The sequence below is a fragment of the Dermacentor albipictus genome, chromosome 8 (genome assembly GCF_038994185.2).
Source record: "Dermacentor albipictus isolate Rhodes 1998 colony chromosome 8, USDA_Dalb.pri_finalv2, whole genome shotgun sequence".
In the NCBI taxonomy this organism is placed as follows: domain Eukaryota; kingdom Metazoa; phylum Arthropoda; class Arachnida; order Ixodida; family Ixodidae; genus Dermacentor; species Dermacentor albipictus.
Genome location: NC_091828.1, coordinates 63,050,040 through 63,077,767, shown reverse-complemented (window position 1 = coordinate 63,077,767; position 27,728 = coordinate 63,050,040). Strand labels below are relative to the sequence as shown.

At 47.4% G+C, this 27,728-nt stretch overlaps 1 protein-coding gene across 4 annotated transcripts in view; it reads left to right on the top strand.

Moving 5' to 3' along the window:
* LOC135921776 (uncharacterized) overlaps nucleotides 1-27,209 on the top strand; it is a 67,531-nt gene extending 40,322 nt beyond the window's left edge. For 2 of the 4 annotated variants that reach the window (XM_065456079.2, XM_070523494.1), the window contains 7 exons: nucleotides 7,201-7,456; nucleotides 8,886-9,039; nucleotides 11,523-11,635; nucleotides 13,921-14,059; nucleotides 21,290-21,481; nucleotides 22,904-23,032; nucleotides 26,020-27,209. In XM_065456079.2, the coding sequence (XP_065312151.2) occupies nucleotides 7,201-7,456; nucleotides 8,886-9,039; nucleotides 11,523-11,635; nucleotides 13,921-14,059; nucleotides 21,290-21,481; nucleotides 22,904-23,032; nucleotides 26,020-26,247 (1,211 nt within the window). In that variant the 3' untranslated portion in view covers nucleotides 26,248-27,209. Of the gene's footprint in view, nucleotides 1-7,200; nucleotides 7,457-8,885; nucleotides 9,040-11,522; nucleotides 11,636-13,920; nucleotides 14,060-21,289; nucleotides 21,568-22,903; nucleotides 23,033-26,019 lie in introns of all 4 variants that reach the window. The other 2 variants (XR_010570617.2, XM_065456080.2) reach the window with 2 other exon arrangements.
* The last annotated feature ends 519 nt before the right edge of the window (nucleotides 27,210-27,728 follow it).

Here is a 27,728-nt window from a genome sequence, read left to right as displayed (position 1 = left end):
CGTCGGATTTTCGACAGGAGCCATCGAAGTCAAGAGTAATCGCCGCTGGCCCGCGTGTCTTTCACAAAATAGTCCACAGTTCGCATCACACAGACATGCACTCAGGCTACGTAAGGTTCGGCGACAAAAGACAACGGGCAGAACCATCGATGTCATTCGAGAAACTTCGACCTGCAGGCGCGTTCATGCGCTGAGCGATAACATTTGTTAGATGGTGAATGCGCTCGCCCGACAAACAAGTACACGTGTCAATACCGCCCTCTTAAACAAATCATCTCGATGCTACAAACATGAAAGCCAAAAGGAAACTACGCGTAGTAAAAAAAAATAAGAAGAAAAGTAAGTCTCGAGGTTCATCAGCTGGCAAAGGAAGGCATAGGACGCTCCACTTTGACGAATTCAGGTAATGCGTGGCGTCACTGTGATTGCGAAATGCCGTGTAGCATGACCCCATAGTCAAATGCGCCGATACGTCGGATTATCTTGCAAGGTCCGGAATAGCCTCGTAAACGCTTCTCGCTAAGTCATCGTCATCGAATCGCAGTCCAAATGCAAACAAGGTCACCTGGCTTGTATTCCACGTCCTGTCGTCGAAGATTGTAGTGCGGGCTGTCGGTATTCTGGTTTTTCATGTGAAGGCTGGCGAGCTGCCGAGCTTCTTCGGCGCGCTCACACGCGGCGACATCGATATTATGTTTGTCAGGGACGCCCAGCAGCACGGCGTCGAGCCGTGCGGTTTCTGCCTTAAACCATCTTGCGCCCCATGATATGTGTTGTTTATTGCACCCCCGCGTTGTAAGGGACAGTTACGTACGGCAGGACTGCATCCCACGTCTTGTACTGGACGTCCACGTACATCACGGGTGCGATCTTGTACGCGTTCCAAACTCGAACGGAGGCGGTCCGTTTTTTCCGTCGTGAAATTGGCGGTCCGTTCCGTTGCGTTCGTCCGATAGCAGATAACACGGAATGATTGGCAGCAGATATCACTTCACAATTGACGTCATGGCGTTCTTCACCGTTCAAACTGACCAACCGTGTGCGGCTCGGTGGAACGGACCGCCTCCGTTCTATTTTGGAACGCGTACAAGATCGCACCCCACAAGAATACCGGTGAGGGTCTTGTTCATCCGCCCCATAAGATCATTCACCTAGGGGTAGTAGGCAGTCGCTCTCCTGTGGCTTGTCGGGTTGTATTGCAATATGGTTTGGGTCAGCTCTGCAGTGCAGGTCGTTCCTCTGTCGATGATGAGAGTTTCTGGAGTACCATGCTGCAGCAGGATGTTCTCAACGAAGAATTTCGCCGCTTCGGCTGCATTACCTTTATGCAGAGCTTTCGTTTTGGCTTCGAGGTTAAGGTAGTCGGCCGCCACCACGGTCCACTTCTTTCCAGATGTTGACGTTGGCAATGGCCCAAACGATCCATCCTATTCTGCTAAAATAGTATCAAGGAGGCTCGATCAGATGTAATTCCACCGGCCTTGTTGGTTTTGTCTTACGTCGCTTACTTACTGAGAGACTTAGATTTTTGTCTTACGTCGCTTACTCACAGAGAGACTTAGATTTATATAGGAGTCTGGGTCAGGAACCGTATTCGTCGGGGTAGGTGTGGCAGAATCCGAAAGGACAAACGCATTGCTGGCTTCCACAATTTCCTATATGTATGATATTGTCACGCTCTCATTGATGTGCTTGAAATCCTGGCTGAAATTTGTCAGCATGACTTTCCCTTTGAATCTGTGCAGTCGAGTGATCTCTCTTGCGACGGAAATTTCACGGCCGAGCAGCAGAGAATAGTCGCTCTCGACGACGCCTTCTACGTATGAGGGTATTTCCCTGCCGACAGAAATGACGATGGTGGAGTGAGTTGGGATGCTCATTTGGTCCTCAAGTGCACTCAAGGCACGCTCACTGGAAGCCCTCTCCATCGGTATCACTTGGCCTGTAGACGGCGCTAACGACTTCGACCTCAGGTCGATGATTGCGCCATGTTCCTTCAAGAAATACATGAGTGTAATTCTTCTCATGCGATTCCCGTCAGCGTTAAGAGGCATCGTCCAGCTGTCTGAAATTGAGGACTGTCCCATGCAGTCCTGACTTTAGATTGGGGGTAAATAATCCAGAGATGACGGAGCTAGTAGTCGGCTCCAGTGTCTACAAGCGCACTGGCATCGTGGCCGTCGAGAAGCACGTCGAGATTCTTTGTCTTCTTTTGCAGTATGGTATTACGGCCGCAGTAAGGTATAACGGCTGCAGTAAGGTATACGGTTGCAGTAAGGTATAACGGCTGTGTCGCGTTGACCCGAGGCCGCTCACGTCGTCTTTTGTCGGCGTATCCTTGGCTTCCAGGCTTCGTCTGGATGACGGCGTGTCGTTGCTGCGTCGTCGAAATAGATCTTGAAGCCTCATCGTCGGTGGCGGAGTATCTTCTTCATTGTGACGTACAGAAACCGGACCTCGATCGGTTGCTGTTTTTTTTTTCTTTTTCGGATAGTCGCTCATGGTCTGGCCTCAGGCTGGACAAATGTATGGTCAGCGCTGAGGCAACAGGTACCATCCTGGAGACTGCGAACGTGAAGGTCGTCGGGGTTTCCACTGCGTTCTGGCAATGCAGTCAGCGATGTCGCGTGGCCCCTCGCCAAGCTGTCGACGTGGCGCGCTGACCGCGAACCCTTGTAGACCCCTCTCGCAGTATGGGCCTCAACGGTATACTTGGCCCGCTTCTCCGCAGTGGTAACAGTGAACAGGGGTGGGGGCGCGCCAAACGTAGGTCTTCTTGGCCTGCTGGGCGCGGCGACAGGTTAGCGTGCATGCGGCAGCATCGGCGGACGACAGAACCGCGGTGTTACCGGGCCCTGGCGCGGATGCGGAGAGAAAACGGGGTGGCCGCCTACGGCAGCGTACGTGATCACTTCTGGCTGATGCTGCAACGATTGAGAGACTCCGAGTGACCGTTGTATGTGCTCGCCTGCAACGTCAGCAATCGAAGTCACTTGAGGCTTTGATGAAGGGAACAACTTCTTAAGCTCTTTCCGCACGGCCGCTGTGATAGTCACGCGCAGGGCCTGGGTGCCCAGTGATTGAACTCCGACGTAGCTTCTGACCCCCTGATAAGATTTTCGACGATCACCGACTGTGTTCGCCGCTTTCGTTGAGCTTCCGACAAGCTCATCCGACGTATTCGCGAACTGGAATATGAGGCCGTGCCAGATAGCATTTCGCATTGACTGTGGTGCCGCGCTCGATCTGAAGTGGCCCCCGTGGTGCCACTTAGACCCTTTTACGGATACTGACAAACTTCCTTATTTTGATTCTTGGCTACCGGCGTATTTGTTTATTACATTCGTTCGTTTGCAGCATCGGGTTGATGTTTTTCAAGAGGGGAGGGTATTGACACGTGTGCTTCTTTATCGGGAAACCACGTTTCACCGCTTAACTAATGTTATTACACAGCGCAGGACGCGCCTGCATGTATCGGAAGTTTCTGGAATGTTATCGATGGTGGCATCTGCTGGCTGTCACCGAACCTTGTGTAGCTTGATTGCATGTATGCGCGAGGCGAATAGTGGAGACGTTCGCGGAAGGCACGCGCGCGCAGCGATTACTCTGCAACATTCAACGACTGATTTATAAAAGCCGATGCGCTTGGCCCGCTGGTTTGGTTTTCGACGATCGGTGACTGCGTTCGCTGTTTTCGTTGAGCTTTGAGTAACCTGGTTTTTGTGGGCACAGCTTCGCCCAATGAATTCAGTTTCGCCATTCGGCTTTATTGCTGTGTCCTCGGCCGTCATTACCACGTGACAATATATTTACGGTCTTTATATAAATTTTGAGATCGCAAACCATATCCACTTGAAACGAATACAGAGGTTAAAACCAATTTCGTGGTACTCATTCAATAAATGTGCGACAGAATACATCCGAGTTCCACTTATTCGGTTATTTATCCACTCCAATGCATAACAAGGCTATTTGTTGTTATAGTAAGAGGAACTAAAAGTATTTTTACCCGTCCGCTTATCATCACAAAAAGCGGTCATCACAATTCTGGAGCAAGATTTCTTCCAAATGTATATGGCCCGAGAAATTACGGACTTTGTGGGGTAAACTTTAATTTGCGCCCTAAAGTTACACACCAAAATTTTGAATAGGAACAGTAAGCAGATACGTAATTCTGAACGTTTACCTCTTGTACAAGTTCCAGGGGTATGTCCAAGTAATCCAGCTCAACGATAATTTTTGTGCTATCAATCAATCAATCTTTATTTTCCTTCTGTCAATGATACAGAAAGAAGCACTGACAACAAGCTGTTTGTCAGAACGGCTTGACTGGGTCACAGCCCCATAGAAAATTTTGGGGCGGTAAGAGCACTACCGTAAAATGAGTTCTGCCTCTACTCTAGTGACTAAAAATGCAGTTTCTTAAGGTTCAAATTCGGACTGGCCATTTTGCGCTCCTTGCTCTCTTTCCCAACTACATTTACCATTTACGAAATGATGCGTTTATGGTCACTCCTTATGCTGCTATACCCTTCCTCATCAGTGACCATTTCTCTCAACTTATCAAGAATTTTTTCTTTCATCAGACTGTAATGAATGGTCGATTGCCGGTTTCCCACTTCCCACGTGATCTGCTTTTCACAGTTACGTCCTGTACTCGTGATAACGAGGTTATGTTGCTCACAAAGGCCTAGCATTGACTTCCGGTTGTTGTCGGTACAGTCATAAAAATCTTGTATGTGGGCATTCATGTCACCTAATAGGGCAATTTCCGCACCATTCCCTAAACCCTTATTATCAGCGCTTATGCATTGCACTAACACATTATTCTTCTCCATGCAATTATTTCCGGTCCACAAATACGCAACGCCCTGCCAAGATTTTTTTTCCCACTCATTGTACCTGATAACCAAAGATGCTTTTGACATTTTGAATTTACTCTTTTCCATTTGGCTCCCTCATGCTTGAGCATTCCAACTCTGCCTCCCTTTCTTTCCGACCAAGATCTCTTGCACTCTTTCCAAACATAATTCTCAATAACTGGTGGCTTTTCTGAGTCTCTAAGGTGCGTTTCTGTAACCGCATACAGCCCTATTTGTTCTCTATTTAACTGGTCCTCAATCTCTGCCCACTTTTCCTTTCTTCTGCCGCCCTGCATGTTTATGTAGCCTATTGCATGGCGAGCTCTCTTTCTTCCTTTCCTCCTTTTTCTGTTACCGACGACAATGCTCTTCTGAGGTTCCCCTAGGGGACTTTCTTCATTGCTACCTACTCAGGCGTCGTGAGCACCCGCGGGTCCCCTAAAAAAGAAGCCGCATGACCCCCAAGTCACCAGCCCACTTCTCGTGCCGGCCTGTAATTGAAGTGGATCCCGTCTCGTTTAAAACAACCACACCTTCTCACTTCCCTGTTTACTTCGACAACCTCGGAGCCTTTCTCTCGGCTCATTTTCCATATTGCCTCATAGCAGCCACTACGGCTCTTTGTACGTGACTGTCACGTAGAGGCACTTCCGGCACCGCGCACACCCCATCTGCACCTGACGGGATAGCTGGCGCAAGTCGTCCACCCCCTTTGCCAAGCGCTGGGCTAGTCCTTTCCCTACCCTGTTTATGATGTCATTTAGCCACCTGCTGCTGCGACAAGGTTGCGCACGCAGGCATTTTCCGCGAGCTTTCCTTTTGCTCGCTCCTTGACAGAACCCACTGTCCGCCCTGGAAATGCCCCTACCGCCACTCTTTTATCGCCTTTCACCCTCTCCACAATTGCTTTTGAGCACTTAGCCAGGTTTGAGTCGCTGGCGATAATCACCCTTTCACTCTTTCCTAGCTCTCTCTGCTTCCCTTTGTCCTTTTCCGCGTGTCGTGTTGAGCAGAGCTAGCGCCGCCTGTCGGCTGACGACGGCGCTATTTTCTTATGTTTCATAAGAATTGTCACGGAGTGCCAATGAGTCGCAGTGTGACCACTGTCGAGTGGCGGCGCTGGCATCGACTTTCTTGTAAAGCACCTGGGATCCTCCAAATGTAGCAAGCGGCTTTGATGTCGCCGTGGAGTTAACACAACCGGAAGATAACTTCAGCGCGCACTCTGTCAATAACGAAGTACGAGACCATGTCTCGAAAGGCAAGATGGCGCGTGCTGGCGCGCATCTCTTGTAGATGCAAACCGCCATTCTTCGCGAGACGTGGTAAAAAAAAAACACAAGGCGCGCAAGCCCGGTTCGTGTGCGTCGGAAAGCGCACTAGCGGTCTGGGCGTGATGTCACACCGCCGCTAAATGTAGCGCGCCTCGTAGCGTTTAACCAAACATTTTTTTTTCTCTTGGCGCTTAGCAAATACAGGGGCTTTACGTTTTATTGCAATTATATGGGCACGCCAGGCAAATTTCCGCCATCGCCGTGATGTTCCGTATAAAGTCCGCGTGCTATAACATCGCGGCCGCGCGCCTTATGCTGATGGTGCACGAGGGTGAGTGAAAGCGCGCGAGGGTTAACCGAGAAGCATGGTGGCTCAACCTCGGGCGCGCATGGGAGGAAGAAGGGGAGGAAGCGTGCTGACTTGTACAGCGCGCAAAATTTTGGCGCGAAGAAGCAGGAGTGCGTTCAACACCGGCGGCAGCTGCGTCTGACGCAACTGTACGCGGCCGCGCGGCCCCTATTTTGAAAGCGATCTACGGTGGGTACATAGTGTAAAATAATTTGCACCCTTAAAAGTGAAAGGGGGTGTAAATGTGTCTATAACTCACAACCTTAGGGTGTGATTTATATAACCAACTTCCTAAGGGTGTGAGCTACTGACACATTTACACCCTTTTTCACTTTTTCATGTGTAAATTATTTTACAGCGCAGAGTCTAGGCGCGCCGTGGGCTGATGGCTTCGTGCGCGGTGTGTTCTCGCCGCTTACTTTCGTCTTGAAGCGCGAGGCAGCACGAAGGACAATGCCCTCGCTGCTGCTGGCACTCATAACGCCAGCGCTTCGACAGCAAGTGTCCGCGCGCATCGAGTGAGATTGCGCGCGCGTGACACCGTGCTTGTTAATTTAGTTAACGAATCCTTACAAATCTGCACGGCCGCTAAAGTTACTACACTTACTTGGTATAGCCGCCTCATAATTTGTAATCGCTATCCAGGAGTCGGAGCGTTCAGTGGGGGAGGTCAGACTGTTCTTAGATATGCTGAACTTTTCGCTCCGTGTTTCAGAGAAGCCCAGAAAGCTCGAGCACCCGCTGGTTTGCACCACCAGCAGCGAGGCGTACATTGAAGCCGTAGCAGACCTGCCCGCCGACGGCATCTGCACGTTCATCTTCTACGAGTCCGTCTACAAAAATGGGGATCACCCGTTTGTCAACAAGACTCCAACGCCCGGGCCCGTTCCTTTCGACATTGACTTGGGTCACTTCGCGCGCCGCCAGTTCTTGTTCATCGAAATCCTGCTGGGCATCTCCTTCGCCCTTGAGTGAGTGTTGCACCCAATCGAGTTTCCTCCCGTCTGAGTGTTTTAGAGAACAGCATTAGACACCTGTACCTTCGGCGAGCGTCGTAGACGTAACCGTGCGAACGAAGAAAAATTAAATTATGGGGTTTTACCTGCCCAAACCACCCTCTGATTATGAGGCACGTCGTAGTGGAGGACTCCGGAAATTTTCACCACCTGGGGTTCTTTAACGTGTGCCTAAATCTAAGTACACGGGTGTTTTCGCATTTCGCCTCCATCGAAATGCAGCCGCCGTGGCCGGGATGCGACCTCGTGTTCAGCAGAAGAACACCACAGCCACTGAGCAACCGCGACGGGTAACCGGGCGAAAGAAGAGCGCAGCGAAAGGCGAAAGAGCGAACACGGAGCACAGCTGCGGATGAAAGACGACGATAGCGAAGAGAGCGCGAGGAGGAACGCGGAATGAGAGGATGTGGTGAAAACGTGAGAAGAAAAGCGTAGTGCCGCGCAAGACGGGCACTGCGGCGACGACGGCTACGAGATGGCGCCATAGTTGCGCGCGTCGTCTGGGAGATGTGTCTGCGGCAGCTGCTGCGAATCGCACCCACGCGTCACCGCGCGCTGCCTGTCGCGATCTCCCAATTAGAGAGACAGTCGCGCCACACTGGCTCGGTGTGCAATGTGCCGTACGGGACACATTTGCCAACCAATTTAACGAGAAATAAACACACATATAGAGTTGCGCTGATATATATATATATATATATATATATATATATATATATATATATATATATATATATATATATATATATATATATATATATATATATATATATATATATATAAGGAAAGCATAGGGGTCATTACCTGGGGTCGAAATTGATATGTGTAAAATAAGCAGGACAGAAAAATGAAAGTAGGCGAAAAGATAACTTGTCGCTGGTGGGAGCCGAACCGAACAGTCAATGTAGTGCAGCGCACGCGTATATGCTTAGGGTGTAGGCTCGGTTCCTACCGGCGACAAATGACCTAACCTAACATAAAAGCGGCTTGTTCACTGCAACTACGCAGTTAATACGTCCTTATCGCATCGCGTTACTCGCTGCTGTGATCTGGCAACAGTGCCATGTCGTTGTGGTTGCCTGCCGTTTCAATAATTCTATTATTAGTGGCGAAAGTCTTTGTAAAGAAAGAGCACGCGGCAATGACCCCCACCGCGAGGCTACTGGATTGCCGGAGCCAGGGGCAATGAACCACGCGGCGAGGCAGGGCGAAGTGAGGGATGGTCGCTACATCATGATGTACTGCTCAGCGGTGAAGAGAAGAAGAGCAGTCACATGCCAACATTTAATAATCATTTTGACATTATGAGTCGACTTATACGACACTACAACGATATATCTTCTCCCAATATAATTTTTTTTCTTTCTTTCACGTTTTGTTTCAGCAAAGGGCACCTGTTGAGGGAGTACCAGACGCCCGAGTTTCGACGAAACCTCGACTACACTTGGAAGGAGAAGATGTACCAGTACGGCGTCGCAAACATGAGGCCCCCGCACATAACGAGAAACGACATCAAGGATGCGCTAACCGTCATCAAAGTGAGTCACGCGTACCCCCCCCCCCCCCCCCCCCGCCAGACAACAACCCTCCCCCCCGCCAAAAAAAAAGAAATAACAGAAAATAAAAACGACCTAAAACGAGACCTACTTCCACGAAGTTCGGCCCAACCGTCACTGTTTCGCGACGGCTTAGTCCCATAGCCACACGATTGAGGCTGTGTATATGATGGGTCTACGCAGAAGGTATATAAGTGTACATGGAACGCGAGCTGTTGGGTTGTTCGGCAGACTAAGGCAGCAGGATTGTGATAACTTGTGCTGGTTTAAACAAGGCACACGAAGCAGTAAAACGCGAAACAATAAAGCAACCGTTCGTTACTACAGCGCTCCTCCTGTTTTTTTTTTGTTGTTTTGTCTGCGTCTTGCCCTCTTGTGTGCGTCGTGTTCGCGCTGTTTCGTCAGAGTCGGGCAGCAGCACAGGAATGGGGCGCAGTACACAAGAAAGGCAAAAGAATGAGGCCGCTAGCGCCGACGTCCAATCAGCGGTCGTGGCGTCAGTTGCACGCTTCTCATGTGAGTTGTCCTACCCGCGGCTGATGCCTCGGAATCTGAACACTGAGGGTGCCAGCAATCCTGAGACTCGCATTCACACCGCACTCGAGAAAACCCGAGATTGCTGGTGTCCATCGTTCGTATACCGTCCTTTATACCGCTTGTTCTCGAGATTTCTTACTTCCGCCATGAGCAGAAGCTGTGTAGCAACAGACTACACCCCCTATACAGCATCCTTCACGTCTCAGACGTGGAGTCATGGCCACGCATGAAATGATGGCGCTGTGCGTTGCAAAAATAAGATGAACAATTTCCACCCGACGAGGAGAAATCGAGTCTTCTGTCGTCGGGACAAAGCTAAGATAGCCTTGTCGGCATGTCACTATGAGAGAGGCTGAAGATATTGCAAGAAGAATGACAACGTTAAGAGCCGCCGCGGTGACTCAGTGACTACGGCATTCTGCTGCTGAAGCCCGAGATCTCGGTTTCGATCGCCCGCCAAGGCGACTGCATTCCGACAAGGGCGGTCGCTGAAAACACCCGCGTACCGCGATCGACGCACACTGAAGCGACAGTCTCGGAGGACATGGACGATTACTAAACAAAAATTGGACTCCAATCCACGCTGTGGAGGGGGTCGGCCAGCTGATGCAGAGCCACTCTTTTTTTTTTCTGTTAGTAGTCGGCGATACATGTCTTCTGAGATTGGGTGATGCGGGCCCGTTTATCTTCGGGAGCACTGGCTCTGAGCTCCGCTACACCTAAACAAGGTGAAATATGTCAAGCGGTATTAGTAAATGACACTTATTCAACAGCATAGAGGTCACTCTTATCGCGAGATGACGCTCCTGGTTGGCCAGAACGTAGTTAAGAATTTTTCAGGAAGGTAAAAAAAAAAGATTAGGGCGCTGCAGACAAAAAATGCTAGAATGAGAAGCATGCACGTATAGCATACCTTATTACATAAAGCAGGCTGGGTGACTAGTTGTCACCGCCCAGTTTCAAAGGGGAATCATCATCATCATCATCATCGTCAAGTGAGGCAAACGCGAAAGACGGGTGGCGTCCCTGCATTGGCATTACCGCACCATCTCCCCGTGGCGTCACTGATTTTGACAGCGTTTGCTCGAGTCCAGTTAACCATCTATCGATAAACAAGCTTGCATAGCACTTTACAGTTTTAAACATTGTACCTAGCAGGTTTCTAAAACCTCTCCTGAACGAAAGTGGACCCGAATACGATAAAATAGTTCTAAGTTCTTGACGTCACAAGGACCTTTCGGCACTGCAGTCGCGACGCGAGAGTTGGGAAAGGTGGAGTTCTACGTTTATTTCATTGCCACTGACCTAACCATGCCTGGCTAAATACATGAAAGGGAAGTTCTGGAAGAATAGCTTATACCAGTTTGAAGTAATCAAACGTTTCTCATTGCTCGGGTGGTCCAAAGTATTCCGGAGGCATCCACCCCAGCGTGTCTCGCGGCCCATTGAGCAGATTCGCGGGGGGGGGGGGGGGGGGGGGGCAGGAGGGGTTACTTTAAGCCCCATCAATCAAACCAGGAGAGCCTGTGGGCACTGCCGCTGAGTTTTCCGCTGAGGTTTTGCATACGTTGACAGGGTTAATGTGGGGCTATACTTCATTTGCTTGTTTTTCGCACTGCCTGGCGCACGCGTATTGTTCGTGTGCATCTACTCAATGCATTCCCAATAAAAATTCATTGGCGAGTCAATTCCCGCGTTGTGTTTCTTCAGCGTGCTTCGTCCGTCGTACGCCGATTCTGTAGTCCTTCAAAAATGTGTACCAGCTCCAATCGGCTCTCAACTCTTCTCAGGTTTCCAGAGTCGAAGCGTGATAGTAAGGAACGTTGAATCGAATGGCGGCCAACACGTTGTAGCGTGAGCAATGACACAGCTGAGCAGGCTTCAATGACAGAAGAAAGCGCTGTTGAACCCCGTTGCACTATACGCAGAGCCTGGATGAGTACTGGCAGAAGAAGGCCAACTTCTCGGTCATCCAGCCTTCCACCGTACTGGGCATGCCGCTGCCCGAGAATCAGTGGCCGGAACTACTGGATCTATTCAAGTGAGTGAACGGCGTCCCCTCGATGTATTCGAAAACTATTCCGAGGACGAGTGTTATGCCGTTATTTTTAATGTGTTAGCATGAAAAAAATGGTGTTTTTAGGCCCATCCTGCGTTCGTACGGCCGCACGCCTATGCCCTTCATGATGGAGGCGGAGAGCCAATGTTGGCACTTGATTGTCGGCATTATGCAAGGGGTCTATTGAGTTCCACATATATACACCAAATTAAATTGATTATGCATGTTGATGAATTTGCTTTTGTCTCCACTATTATCGAACCCTTCTGAAAAATTATGGCTATATCTATCCCCCCCCTCCTGGAATTGTTACAACCTCTAGCTAGTTCATAACCGAAATTTCCGATTAGGCCACTTGAGAGGCGCTTCATGAGCGTCATATTGCCGTACTAGAAATGTAATATAAGGGCGAAACGACATAGATGAAAGAAAAGGCAATACACTAGTGCGCTCGCGTCTTAAGATTCTTTGTTTAATGCGAATAATTTTTTTGTCAAATGTAGATATGTTTTTCGCGCCGGGTATCTGACCGCTGACGAAGGCCCATCCCATTGGAAGTGCCGCCTCATAAAGTGTTTTAAACAGTGAACCAGGACTACATTTGGGGTGCACAGCCGTTACCAGTAGACGCCCAGATAGCGCTCAATCTGACCTTTAGACTCGGTAGTTCGATCGCTGATGAAACTGTGTGCAATCACTTATCTCTTGACACATCCACTCTCGTTTACTAGGCACAGTGTGCCTGCGTTCCTGCATAAGTGCGCATTCACGTCAGCAATGACATACATTGGGCTTGCCCCGCCCTAACCAGTGAATACACCATGGAAACCACCAGTGATGTCATTGGTCAAGAGATGGTCGTAACCACAATCAGTTTATTAATGTGCATTGAGTAAATGTGTAAAGCAATATACAAATGTATAATTGTACATGCTCTAACAATAGAAAATTGGGAAATTGCATATATAGTCAGCTTCTCAACCATGCGATGCTATATGATAATTTCCCCTTCACAATCTGTGGTGCACATTTCACTTCAGAAAATTACAAAGGTACGTACGTTAGAACCTTCTACTGCCAATCAACAATGTTTGGCATCACTTAGCGCTCAACTGTAATTTTAGCTTGCAAATTTCTTTCGGGTACGTTTTTTCAGGCTAGTATATTTCAATTTATCCAACCATACCAGCCTGATCTGACAGAGTACTGTTGCGGTGTTGTCAAGACGTATAACTTTTTCAGACTATGTGTCCCCTCCTGTCATTTTCGAAGCTGAACAAGGAACGATAAGCTCAAATAACCTGGTGTAACATAAACTAGGTCCAGGCGACAGCATATCTCAATTCTAATTTTGTTGCCACTGGTTTCGGAGAAAATTGACGCTTTGCCTAAGAAGCACTGGTGCGTCGCCACCGACAACGAAAGGTGAACCTGTTGTGCGTTTTAAGTGTCTCCAGATGACGCGCCAGTCCAGAATGAGAAGTTGAGGCGAGGAACTGCCATATGACATTAGACTTGTATCTATAGGTTTAAAAAACAAAATACGATTTTATTTGAATGAACTAAAAGAAAAATCAGCGCCCAAGCACTCCGTACAGATGATTAGGCAGCGAAGCTGAAACTTGACGCCCCAGTCTTTATCACTGAGTTAATCCTGACGGCTCGTTGTATGACGGCTTGGTAGGCTGCAAGATTCTCGGTATGCAGTTGTTGCTTGCGCTCGGCTCTACGAGCCTGTTCTTGTGCCCAGGCAGCAGAATCGGCACGGCGTATACGAGCTCATTCCAGGTTCTACTCGCATCGTTGCTGATCGAAGGCTGCCTGCTCCTCAGGAGTATCTATGGCGCCTGGCCTATCCATTTCGGAGTCGGAGAGAAACTGCTGCGCGCTCGCTCGGCTGCGACGAAGAGCAACGACGTCACTACTGGCGCTGCCTCTTATTTTTTCGCGCATGCGCATGGGGTTGCACAGGAGGAGTTTTCGGCATACAGGCGACAGACGGACGGATGAATCGGCCAGCCATATACGGCTTCGCTGTAAAAAAATGTACTCTACCTATATACGTGTAGGTTCTGATGCAAGTATATGCATCCATGCAATCTGATGAAACAAGTACTTTTTCTGACAATTGCAACAGACTGGTTGACGATAACAATGAACTTTCAAAGGTGTCGCAGCACTATAATTTTGCCGGCTCTGAGAAGGCTCTATGAAAACCGTTCGATAATAAGTGAAGCTTTATGTTCTTCTTCATGCTTTCTTCGCAGGACCGTATTCACTCCGCACATATTCATTGCCATAAGCCACCTCTCCATCAGCGATCACACCCTGCCGGAATGCCGCATTATGCCTACCTCGATATACAATTTCCCCGCAAACGTAACGGCGCGCTACTTCCAGTCCGTGGTAAGTGATACTTCTACATTTTACATTAGAAACTGCGTCGCGCACCCAGGCTTGGCAGGAACGAGTTCAAGGTTACATCATACTGGTCTATCGGATCAGGTTACAACACAGCTTCGCCTGCCGACCACCTTCACAGCGTTATTGGAGCCCATTTTGTTATATAGTATTCGCCCATGTCCTCTGAAATCGGGTGACGCGGGCCCCTTTAGCATCGGGAGCACCGGTTCTGAGCTCTTTCGTTGAACGCGGAGTCACTAGGTGGCGGCACCTACATAGAGAACAAATAGGGGTATATACCTTGCAGAAACGCACCTTAGAGACTCATACGAGCCGCCAGTTATTGAAAATTATGTTTGGGAAAGGTGCAACAGAACTGAATCGGAAAGCAAAGGAGGGGGAGTCGGAATGCTCATCCATGAGGGAGCCAAATGGAAAAGAGTAAATTGAAAATGTCAAGAGCATCTTTCGTTATCAGGTACAGTGAATGGGAGAAAAACTTGGCTGGGTGTTACGTATTTGTGGACCGCAAATAATTGAACAGGGAAGAATAAAGAGTTAGTGGAATGCACAAGCGCTGATATTAAGGGTTTCGGGAATGGTGCTGAAATTGTTCTGTTAGGCGACATGAACGCCCACATACAGGATTCAGATGGCTATACCGACAGCAACGGGAAGTCAATGCTAGATCTTTGTAAACAACATAACCTCGTTATCGTGAACACAGGGTCTAAGTGTGAAGGGCAGATGATGTGGGAACTGGGAAACCGGCAATCGACATCGATTACTGTCTGATGACGACAGAAACGACAGAAAGCGTCTCGAGAGCACAGGCAGGCAAAGAAGACGCAGTTGCCGCAGGATCAAGTAACCAGTAAATGGGAAATATACCGGGAGAAAAAGTCTATCGTTCAAATACTGGTGCCAACAAAATTAAAAAGCGCAAGTGAATGTTCGTTGTCAGAAATACGTGAGAAAAAGAAGGGCGCACCTCGAATATCTTGGAACCACATAAAACTATTAGGCAAGAAGTCAACAACAATACAACAACATATCCTAGACGAAGATGAAAACAGACTCGAAGGAGAAGCCGCAATCAATTACATTTGAAAAATCGCAGCCGAATCTTTCTAAGGCAATGACAAGGTTGTATTTGAAGAAAAAAAGAGCATAAGAGAGACCCCAATAGAAAAGGAGCTGGTGCTGACAAATTTCCACTGGAAGAAAGCGGAAGAGAAAATTCCTAAGCGCACAGCCACGGGGCTAGACGAGGTTCGCGTTAGCTGACTAATGAACTAGGACCAAAAAGTAAGGAAGCTCTAGTGAAAGCAGTGGCAAAAAACATTAAAAGATTGACGAGTACCAGACAGTTGTTAACAAAGTAGAATGAATTTAATTTATAAAGGTAAGGGGCAGAAAGATAGAATTCATTCGTATAGACCGTTGACCATTACATCGGCAATATACGGGGTAGCAATGCAGGCAATCAAATTAAAGCTTCAAGCATAGGCATAGAATAGTGGCATATTGGGAGTACTTCAGAATGGCTTCACAATAGGTAGGCGTTTAGATAACCTATTTGTTCTTACTCAGTGTATCGAAATATCAAAAGTAGAAAGCAGACCTTTATATGTAGCCTTTTTAAACATCACAGGAGCCAACGACAACGTAGACCGCAACATCTTTTGGGATATTCTGGAAGGGGAAGGCTTAGGTGACTGTTGTGTACAGCTTTTGAGAGAGACTTACCTAGAAAATACCATTTGCGCTCAATCGGAAAGGATGAGGAGCGAGGACAAAGTTCATACCAACAAGGGACTCAGGCAGGGGTGCCCTTTATCTCCGCTGCTGTTTATCATGTACATGGTGAGGATGGAGAGGGCGCTAGAAGGAAGTAATATCGGGTTTAATTTCTCAGACAAACAGGCGGGTACAGTGATAGAGCAGCAGCTCCCAGGTTTATCTTATGCGGACGCCATTGTGTTGCTAGCTAATAAGCAAAGTGATTTGCAAGGTCTGGCTAATATCTGTGGGCAGGAAGGCAACAATTTAGGTTTGAAATTTAGTGTTAGAAAATCAGGTGTTATGGTACTCAATGAAAACCGTAAACAGACAGTGGAGATACAGGGTCAGGAAATACCTCGGGTAACAGAATATAAATGCCTCGGTATATGCATAAACGAAGGCAATAGATATATGGAAACACAGGAAGAAACAACAGTGAAGGGGAAGAGAAATGCAGCCATAATGAAGCACAGAGTGCTTCATTATGGTATGTGGAAAGGTGAAATGGTTCCTGGACTTACTTTTGGATATCAGTAGTTTGCTTTAAATCAGGGGTACGATCGGGACTCAACGGGGACCAAAGGTCAGTGGGTCGCCTCGCATCGGGCGCTCACAGGGGACACCTGCAAATGAATCTGCGCAGGGTTATATGAGCTGGACTAGTTTTGAAGTGAGGGAAGCTCGCAGTAAAGTTGAGTATGAAGAGCGGCTGAGGAACATAGAAGAAAGTAAATGGGCTGGGAAAGTGTTCAGGTATCTGCACAGGAAAAACATTGATTCACATTGGAGGAAAATAACTAGGAAGCTTACCAGCAAGTACGTGGCCTGCAAGGTGAGCAACACAGAAACAAAGAAGTTCAAGCGGAAATGAGGAGAGACTGAAATAATCTCATGGGTGGCGGCAACGGTAAAGAAACCTGCCATGAGTAACTACTGAAGAGGAAAAAATGAAATCAGGAAAGAAACAATTTGTGGTAACTCAAAGGGAAGCTCATTACTTTTCGAAGTGAGATCGGGACGCCTTAGAACACGCACTTATAAAGCGAGATATAAGACGGAAGAAGCATGTGCTTGCTGCGGTAAAGCTAGGGAGATTATGGGGCATGTATTATTAGAATGTGAAGACGTCTACCCAGCGGTCGATTTAGGGGCCACTGGCGTCTTTGAAGCACTTGGGTTCAGCGACAGCAGTTGAAAAGTAAACACATTCGCAATAGGTATTAGTAAGAGACGATTGAAGGATTGGTGGAAGAAAAGTAGGGAAACGACAAAAAACGGAGACGTACGAAACCACAGTTTCAAATAGGGGTTCAGAAAATTTGGTTGGGGTAGTTTATAGCGTTTGTTATCTTTTTTATATGCCACCATGGGTTCTGCCTAAACCTGTCGTTACATTGCAGATCCCTGGAATTACTAAAGCTATTCGTTGCATCAGGCAACTCACCCTGTTGCACATTTCTACAGAGTACGGAGATACTGCACACAAGTATACCGATGGCTCTGTCACACCATATGCCTCCACTGCAGGCTTCGTCATTCCGCATATGATCATCGTTCGGCGGTTTAAACTAGACCATAGCTCAACATCAACTGCCGCAGAACTTGTTGTTTTCCGGGAGACACTTTGATTTCTCTCGGAGGAGCCTCCTGACGAATGGACGATATTCTGCGATTGCAAGCCAGCTCTTCAAACGATTGACTGTGTCCTCAGACGGGGTCCGTATTATTCTGTGGCTATAGAAATTACAGAAAGTCTCGACCACGCAACTAGAAATGGCCACAATGCCACCTTTCAGTGGATACCCTCCCACTGTGGCGTGAAGGGGAACGAACAGGCAGACGCTGAAGCGAAAACTGCTTTGGGTAATGCTTGTGCAGTACGCATTCCGTCCTCACGAACAGATACAAACGCCCTACTTCGTCGCGTAAACCGCAACTCTACGTTGGAACACTCGACCCAATCAGATCGACGACACAAGCGATTACACAAATGGGACCAAGAAAAAATGAGATTTCGTATGCCTCACAAGTTCAAAAGAAGCCACACGAGCATGGTGCACCGGATTCGCCTTGGTGTCGCATTCACCAACCGTTATAGAAATATGATAGGTGCCTGTGATACTAGCCCAAACTGAATGCTTTTTGGTGGCAGAAACACTTGAACATATATTCTGCGTGTGTGCCGCGTACGCGCAAGAAAGACAGCAACTTGTCTCTTCTATAGCAAATATCCATGAGAGACCGCTATCGGACGAGTTTCTTTTAGGTCCTTGGCCAAATGCAACCAGTGTAGCCCTGGTAACAAGAGCCGCTATAGCTATTCTCCAAGGCACTGTGCTGGACGCATGGCTTTAGAGATACCACAACTCTGTGAATTTGCATATATGCATCTCTTCCTTATAACACCATCATTCCTCAGCCCTTTCCCTCCCCGTCCCTTTTCCCCAGAGTAGACTAGCAGGCTAGAGCAAGTTGTAGCTCAGGCCGACCTGTCTGCCTTTCTGTAAATAAATTTCTCTCTCTCTCATCTTTTTTATTGTTTAACCTAGGTAGGACATTAGGCAGTATAACAGCAAGAGCTTGGTGGCGCAACTTACCACCCCTTTCCAAAGGGGATGCTCATTCCACCCATCCATCCATCCATAAAGACGTCTGCGTTATGCAACTTGGCCTTAATCGCACCAGACCAATACTGTGACCTGTTATGCATAAGTTGGTGTGCGAGGGACAAGCTTCTTTAATGTCCTCTGTGTCACTATATTAGCTTTTTCTTGAAAACGCTCTCTAATCCAGTGAATTCGTTAACGTCAAGAAGTTATTTGTGTCTGTGTTTTTGGTTTGCCCTTCAATTGACCCACTTAACGGGCATTATATGAGCGATGAGACTTTTATCACAAGAAACATTCATCAATGTACTTTTTGTAGGTGGCGGCTTGATAGTGCAACCCACTGTCAGGTGAGAGAGCATTCCAATGTGTCACTTAGGACAGAGTGAAACTACAAGTATATTATGGCGTATACTTCTCAGAAGATGGAACGTGGGTAGAGCACGTGGAACACATCGCAAGCTTTTAACACTGTTAACTTTATTAAACGTAATTTTAGAGCGCAGCTAATATGCGCACGTTCCTGCTGCGATCGGCGGCGTCGGCGTCCCTCGTAACCGAGAAAACGCGGAGAGCAGTGGGGGTTCAACGAGAAGAGCGCGAGAAGGAAAGCGGTGGAGGAGGGTGCAGCGGAATCATGAGGTGGAAAGCGGAGTAGGAGGGTATGGCGAAAGAGTGAGAAGACAAGTGTAGTGCCGCGCAAGACGGACTCTGCTGCGACGATGGCTACAAGATGGCACCAGAGTAGCGCGCGGCGCCTGTTTGCCGATGACGCCACCAACACCACATACGGAAAAAAAGCGCTGGATGAGTGGAAGTCTGCCTGCGGCGGCTGCTGTTGGTCGCGCCAACGCGTCACCCACGTGGTGCTTGTCCCGATCTCCCGATTAGCGAGGAAGTCGCGCCACACTTGCCTCCGTTTGTAACGTGCGGCATGAGAGAGATTGTTAGCGCCAGCCAATATATCACGAAATTAAAACACGCATAAGGCTGCACTCTAGTTTCACATTACGGAGTATGGTAATCGTCGGTGAATTTTTCATTAAGCACCACTATTATTAAAGAGCTACTTTATGTTTAATAACGTGCGTCCCATGCTAAATAATGCCTGCCCTTCTTGGGATCCTCACACTTCTTGAACTGCCGCATTAGAGCTAGCCCTGAATCACGCTGCCCGTTTTGTGACGAGTAACTGCAACCCATAGTTAAGTACAATTGCTATTAAAGACTCTCTAGGTTGGGAAACATTGGTTTAGCGTTTACATAGCGCAAAACTCGACCTGTACTACCACACGTATCTTCAGAAAAGTTGTCCTCTCACTTATTTGCACGTACGATTCGGAGCGTCAGACAGCTCATTCTACACTAAAGTGATCTCTACATCGTATCAACAGTTTTCGAGACTTTCCAAGCTCCGTTCACTCTAGTAAGCCAAGCCAGAAGCCATCGACTTCTTAAGAATACGAGCTGTTAGCCGTATCATGTAGGTTCATGTGGGAAAAGTAGATGCAAAGTAATTTTCGAGATACGATCGGAAACGAGAGAGGCAGGAGCAAAACACGAATACACGAAAGACGGCAGCACTAATCTTTGCTTCTCTGTTGCGGCAGGTACATCAGTATAAACAACGGTGCTGATCAGTCATGCGCCGGTGGCCTGCTCAACCTGTCGACAGTACACGTTGAATTCTGTTAATCGTAGCTGTTCTTGTTACTGGCTTTTGTATCTGCTTTGTTCGGATACAATAATGGTATTTTTTCATTTCAAATCGGTGAATAATTTAATATGCAATGATGACCATTTTGTTGGATAGTGTTGTACGTTCTGATTAAATTAAACATCCCCAAATTACGTCACTATAGCTGCTGCTTAAATCGAGGACAGCAGTATTCCGATATTCCGCAAACGTATCGCCTTCACGGACAAGCTCTCTCCATCGTCTCAACGAGAGCATATGCATTTAGCAAGACGGGAGTCAATTCCTCATTCTATGCCATCTACTATTTCATCCCTAAGACCACAAATCCTCATGTCGAGACGCTGGGAGCGCACTGACGCTTTCGCCTTACCCTTGTTTTTGAAGACGGGATCTTGTTTGCCGACATGACACGGGTTAGCGTATCTCGGATGTGGGTATCTTGGAAACACATGCGGAGATAACGGCATTTTCGCACCTCTACGGTGTCGTAGTGAGTTGCAAAAGGTGACCAAACGCAGGTCTCAACGAGACAAGCGAGAATTAGTCACAGAGTAGGTAAAATTAACGGCACATGCGTATTTAGCGCCAATATACCACAAAATTAACTATATTTCACCGCAGACAGCACCATTTCCGGGATCAGCCTGCGTGGCATCTTGCTTTAAAAAAAAAAGAAAGGGTCAACCAAGTGTTGACCAAAGAAAAGACGAGGTCCGCATAATTGAGCGCAAAGTACGATACAAATACGATACGAAATGACTGAACCATGGAGCTGAAAGAGACAGAATAGAGAGGTACATTATAAACATGTAAAAATAGAACCATTTTAATCAGCACGTACATAGACCTGGTCTTCTTTAGCGTCAACGCTTCGGTTGACCCTTTCTTTTTTTTTTGGTTGGTTCACCTAATTAAAGTGCACTTCTGAGAGCACCTTGACTTATCTAGCATATATTGCGTGCTTAAACTATATATATATATATATATATATATATATATATATATATATATATATATATATATATATATATATATATATATATATATGTGCGTGTGTGTATCTATATTGAAACCGTTCTTTACATTAAAGAACCACTAGTCGATTTTATTTCTCTCTCTCTCGTCTCTGCCCTCGTCGCTCAGAACGACTCTGGCAGGCTGCTTCAGATGATGTGGGACAAGGGCATAAGGTCCACGCTCTCCCTCTCGTTCACGATGAGGGCGCGTTGGTATCGGCCGAGCCAGCTTGACCCGAACGTCGCGGCCATCGGCAACTTCGGCCTTTTCAACCCGTGCGTGGACCCGGGCGTGCCTCCGGACATCAGCCCCGGCAAAGTGAGCTCTGCCACTCGCTCCATCTTTCCAAAAATCAAGTCGCCACTGGAGACGAGTGCTAACCTCGAGCTACAACAGATTAACGGGTTGTTGCTGTTCTTCCTGCAGACGTACCGCGTCGCCAACGCAATTTGCATCCCAGATTGTGCTTAGCTAGTTTGCTAGTTAGGTAGCTAGTTAGTCGGTTTGTGTAGTTAGATGGTTGGGAAGTCAGTTGGTTAGTTAGTTATTGGATGAAATATTTGGTATACATACGCTATCCCGGGTGCAAAGGCTAAAGGCGAATGAATGGCTGATAAAAGGTAGTTAGCCGTCTGGTTGCCTGCAAATTTAACAGGTGAAATGCTATATAGCGCACAGCATGTAAAATTCAATTCGATTTTAATTTTTTTTTTTCATTTACTTTAGACTACCGGTATGCCTACGAGCCTGGGACTAAAGGCATAATATATGGTGGCGGGCACCTGTCAATACTCATGCGATATACAGAGCAAGAAAAAAAAGTCAAATGTTGTGTACATAAGTATATACACTGCAACGGCGAGTAACCATTGCGGTGTACGCAGTGCCTTAGCGACGCGTCGGTCTTACGGCCAGGGGCACGGTGGAAATATTTTCCAGTTCAATTTCTCTACGCATGTCAGCGCAGTGGAACATATCACTAAGTAGATATTTTTTGACATATCTTTTTTTACCACTTGCGTGCCGAGGTCAAATAACGTGCACGCACACAAAGAAGCGCTAAACGGGTAAATATTCAGGAATAAAGTGAAATATTCTCATTGTTGTTACGTGATATGAAAAACACCGTACACACATACAGAGAGAAATGGGGAAGGAGCAAGCTGTGAGCAAGTGTCACCGAGAAGCGCACAGATGCTTGCCTACTCCTTGAGAAGGAGGGCATAGAAGAGGAAGTTGAAAATAAGAACAAGGGAACTAAAAGAAGAAAGAAAGAGCAACATGTCAGGCGGTGAAGATGAAAGCACAATTGCAAGGCATACAGTGAGCAAGTAGGAACTGAAAAATAAACACGCAGGTCACAATAATTACAGAAGAATGGAAGATGTACAAAAAAACGCAGTTACGAAAAAAAAAAGAATTTCGTCTCTTGCAAAGTCTGTCAGAAACACGTTTCTTCGAGAAAAGTAAGCAAGGTAATGCTAAAACATGAAATAAAAGCAGACAAAAAGAAAAGCCGAAATTTATGAATCTCCTGCGTTGTAAAAACGTATTATTCCAAGATCGCCGTTAGGCTTCCGCGATCGGTTCATATAGCTTCATATAGGCGAATTAGGATTACGACAACTGCAGGCACTTTTGCTTTTATACGCTACCCAATTGCCCACTTGGGCTCTGCGGCTACCTCACGTACTCAACAAGTTCTTGCATTCTTCCCCGCCTCTGTCAACGCACCCAAAGGCTTGCAACGTTTCTGCGACCATCCGCAACAACTCGAGATACGACCCTAACTACTTCGTGAGAATCGGATACGACAAGAAGCTTGGACGCACGCTAGTCTTCGACACTGTGACAGGCATGAAGGCAAAGGTAGGACGCCATTTATGTCACAATTTATTTTTTTATTTTTTGTTTATTTATTTATTTATTATTTTATCTATTTATTTATTTATTTATTTATTTATTTATTTATTTATTTATATAACCTAAGGGTCCTGAATTTACTGAGAAGGGGGGGGGGGGGGGGTGAGGTGCAGCAAACAACAGTGAATGAGTTGCTTTGGCACGTGAAGATTCGAAAGTGCTTTTTAGGTGCACCAAGGTACTTTCTTAAACCCGTGAAAAAAAAAATACGTTTCGATTCTTGAACACCCTTGTCTCAATCATCTATTATGACACGTAGAGCGCCCGAGGATACTGCGGCAAGCGCTAAGCATGTCGACATACCACAATCGAAACACTAAAAAACCTCACCTCATAAAACACAAAACCTACAAAAAAACACAAATGTCACGTCATTGTCACCTCAAATGTCACCTCATTGTTACTTCGTTACTTGTTACTTCGTTAACACCTTACTTCGGTAAGGTGTTAGCGTATAGTTATCTTTATATATGTATGCACTGCACCGACGCCCTTACACAACGCCCCACGTACGAGGGCTCTGTAAGGTGCTTATAGATTAAATAAACGTCGAGCGTGTGTTTGCTAGCCTAGCTTAAGATCCGTGTTGATTGGGCATGCGTTTGAACACCTGCTTTCTTCAAGCTGTGCAACTAGACAGATAGACAGATAACTAGCGATAGACAGATCGTGATCCGTGAAATCACCGTAATATACGGTCAGCTGACATCCGCCCTAGCTATGGGCATAAGGATGGGACGTGTAGGTGATGCGAAAGCAAATCGTTTCGACAGCTTTGTACAGTGTATACGGATGGCATTTTCATTTGCTTTACGCGGACATGTGAAAAGTCAACTAAGTCATAGCAGAGTTAACGTACAACCAATGAGTCCAATAAAAAAGAAATAGAAAATCACTTGGATCTTAGCTGTGGCGCTTGCAAGTCTAAGCACCCATCGCGATTGACTTTGGCGCCACACCGCATGTGGTACTCTGCTGTGTGTGAACCGCACTATTTCTTTTTCTACCGATCGTGACGAAGTGCAGGCGGGAAACGGGCCGTTTGCGTCCAATTTTCTGCGCCTTTTCAACCGCGCTTACACCGGGGATCCATTTGTGCCGTCTAGTTGTTCCGCACATGCACTTGTCTAACGCATGTTACCACGTGTGTGTTAACTCGTATCTACATGCACTCCTGCTTATAAGGTCTCCTCTGAGACTAGCAGTGAGCCGAAATAAAACAATCCGCCTTCATTCCGCCCCGTGAAAGTGTAGGAGGTACAGCGAAGCTGTTGCCGGACTTTACAGACGACTCTACGCAAGCGCCATCCCCCCCCCTTCCCCACGAGTGACGCACGTAGTACGTCACTTGCGGACGCACGTGCTCGGAAGTGCAGCGTATACGTCCAAATTATTCTTCTATGCCCTCCGTCAAATGCAAGTGCCTATATTGAACTAACAGAATTCTTTCCGAAGTAAATTGCGTCAGACCATTCGGAAAGTACGACTTACACACCACCTGGAGTCGTAAAATAAAAGCAGAAAAAGAAAAGAGGATGGTTGTGAAGCTCTTGCGCTGAGAAAACGCGTTCTAAGTTCGCCGTTTGCCTGTCGTGATAGCCTTTCGTTCATACAGCTTCATATAGGCGAATTATGACTATTGTAATTCGAATTTGCGAGAAAACTATTTTTTTTTACGCGAGAACTCAAAGACAAAGCACTTTTCCAGCTGCCTCATTTGAGGTCTGTCCCAGCGGCCGCGGACGCTAGGCGGCGGTACACTTTTAGGGTGAGTACGTGCAGAACGAGCCCACGAAAGGATGCCGACCAACTAGAGGCTAACAGCTTCGCTGTAAAATAAACAAAAAGCCTTTTTGTTTGCGTAATGCATTTATTATCGATTCGCGCACGTACTACACTCTACGCCACTGCAAATGCACGTCTAGTCCTCACCACTAACACGTTACTTACGTTTACGTACTAGTAAAGCCCGGGTCTTGGGGCTAACTGCACTGTGGCACACCACAAATAAGACAAACAGACACACTGTCGGTGCTGCTCAGGTTCCGTTCGGCGACGCACTCGGGCAAACAGTCGTTCTCCGTGCGTACCATTCGTGACTAGTTGTGTGTCTGTGACTATGGTTTGTGCACTCACAGAAGACCCTGATCGTGAGCAGGAAACCTACCGAAGAATACAAATAGTTCGGAGCGCATACAGCAGGCATTGTCAGATCCTGACTGGAAGCTTGTCATTATCATTAAAAAAGAAAGGTGTACAATCAGTGCATTCTATACCGGTGCTGACACATGGGGCAGAAAGTTGGAGACTGAAAAGCACGCTCGAGAACAGGTTAAGGACCGCGCAAAGAGCGATCGAACGAAGAATGTTACGCGTAACGCTAATAGACCGGAAGAGAGTGGTGTGGATCAGAGAGCAAACAGGTATAGCCGATGGGCAGGTCATGTAATGCGTAGGATAGATAACCGGTGAACCATTATGGTTACAGAATGGGTGCCAAGAGAAGGGAAGCGCAGTCGAGGATGGCAGAAATCTAGGTAGGGTAATGAAATTAGGCAACTCGCGCACGCTAGTGGCAATCGGCCGGCGCAGGACAGGGGTAATTGGAGATCGCAGGCAGAGGCCTTCGTCCTGCAGTGAACATTAGATAGGCTGATGATGATGGAGACCTGTGTAGAATGTCACAGGAGCTTTGATTTCACAACGTTTTGCAGTCACGTCCAAAGACACGGCACGTTGCCCATACATAATCAAACAGAAGACAAGCTGCAGCGGCATCCTTTTCAGTCGTCTAGTCTTTGTCTTTGACTTCCTTTTTTCTCAACAATCTTTTTTTATAATTTAGACCTGCCAAGTTGGGAGAGTTTTGATTATATTAAACGAGTATGGCCCGTTACAGATGAATTTGTTTTTGTTCTTTTTTCTCTCCACAGGTTTGCACCGCCAAGCAGACCTTCTTTCGCGTAAACTTCACCGTGGCCGCGTACGAAGTGGAGTACGACGTCTGGAGGTACAGCCGCTTCAAGGGCAGCACGAAGTGCTACCAGTTCAACATCAACGGCACCAACGAAAGGACGCAGTTTCTCAACAAAATTCGAACCTTCCTGAACCCCTTTTACATAGCGGCACCGGACGCAAAGGAGTGCATCACGCGGTGGTAGGCGTCGCTGTCGACGCGTGGGCGAAGTGGTATCGGTGCGTTTAGAGAGTGCAGCGGTGAGGACGGCGGTAGGCCTATAGCGAGGCATCTTCTGGTGGTTTTACGCGTAGTCTGTCACGTGATGGTTTACCTTGTAGTATTAGGCTCGGGAATGAACGCTGGTTTGGGTAGCGTGATAGGTGTTCGGCGGGTTTTGAGGGTGCAGCAGTAAGCTTGGAGGTAGGCCTATAGTGAGGCATCGCGTGGTGGTTTTACGTGTAGTCTGTCACGTGATGCTCGACCTTGTGGTGCCACGTCACATAGGCTCGGCTTGTAGATGGTCTAGTCGGAGTCAAGGAATCCGGTATATGGGCCAGGCTTGTGGGCATACACTTAGCAAGCATAGTGATAGTGAAAAGTGGGGGGCGATAGCGATCGATACTTGCGATGGACATTATAATTTCAGATGTACGATGGGCTCGCTGGAAGGCATCGTACGCTCACGTCGGTACGAATGGTGGTCAGAAGTGTGCGCAGCGGTCGCTTATAAGGTTGGGGTAAATGGTTAAGCCAGGGTTGTTTGAAACGGGACAAGACACGACGTTGCGGATGGCAGTGACCAATGCTTTTTTTTTTTGCCACGTATAGCCATGCACCCCAAATTTCTGGCGTCGCTTATCGTCGGCTCTCGCTACGTCCGTAACAGCCGGCGCTTCCTGGAGAAAGTTTATCGCCTGCACGTTCACACCGCATCGCCACGTATGTCCAGCTCCGTGACCAGCTACGGCAGGCGCGTCACCATGAACACGTTGGTGTTAGAGGGCTACGGGCGCCATATTGACTCGGCGTGAAACGTTTGCTGCGAACTGTTTTGTTCATTTTTGCGCATACCTTGCGCGGTAAACCGCGTAACATCTCTTCAGCTTGTATTGTTAAGTTGTTTTATTGCGTAATATGATATTAACACGAACTGATGACCCAGCGCGTAAGTGTTATTTGTGTCTTGGTGGTGTTGAAAACGTTTGATTGACAGGAAAGATGTAAGGAAGTTAGGGGGAGGGCGGTCGGATTCTTATTCCGGGATTCTGTTGGCTAAGGCCGCCGCGTCCTGGCTATTTCCACGAGAGCTTGCTGGTCCTCGAGGGTTGAGCTGGACAGAGCTGCCTCCTCTATCATTACCGCGTTGGCTACAGAGGGCGTTTCTTCGCGTGTTATCGGTGTTTGTCCACCAAAACGCAGATTTCCCGCCAGCTTAAAATAATGCTACAAGTTCTATCGTTGTGATTCTTGCGCGTTGTGTGCACGGTCAAGAGTGAATTATAAAGATGACTGAATTTCATGGTGTATTTGTTGCTCCCTTTTACCACACTTGCGGTATTTTTTTTTCGCGTTTCGCCGCAGACTTTCGACTGCAAAGAAAGAAACTGCGTGATCGGGTGACATGGCGGCATTACATATAGGTCTGGTTCAGGCCAGACGGGTAGCCATTACTAAAAAGGTGTA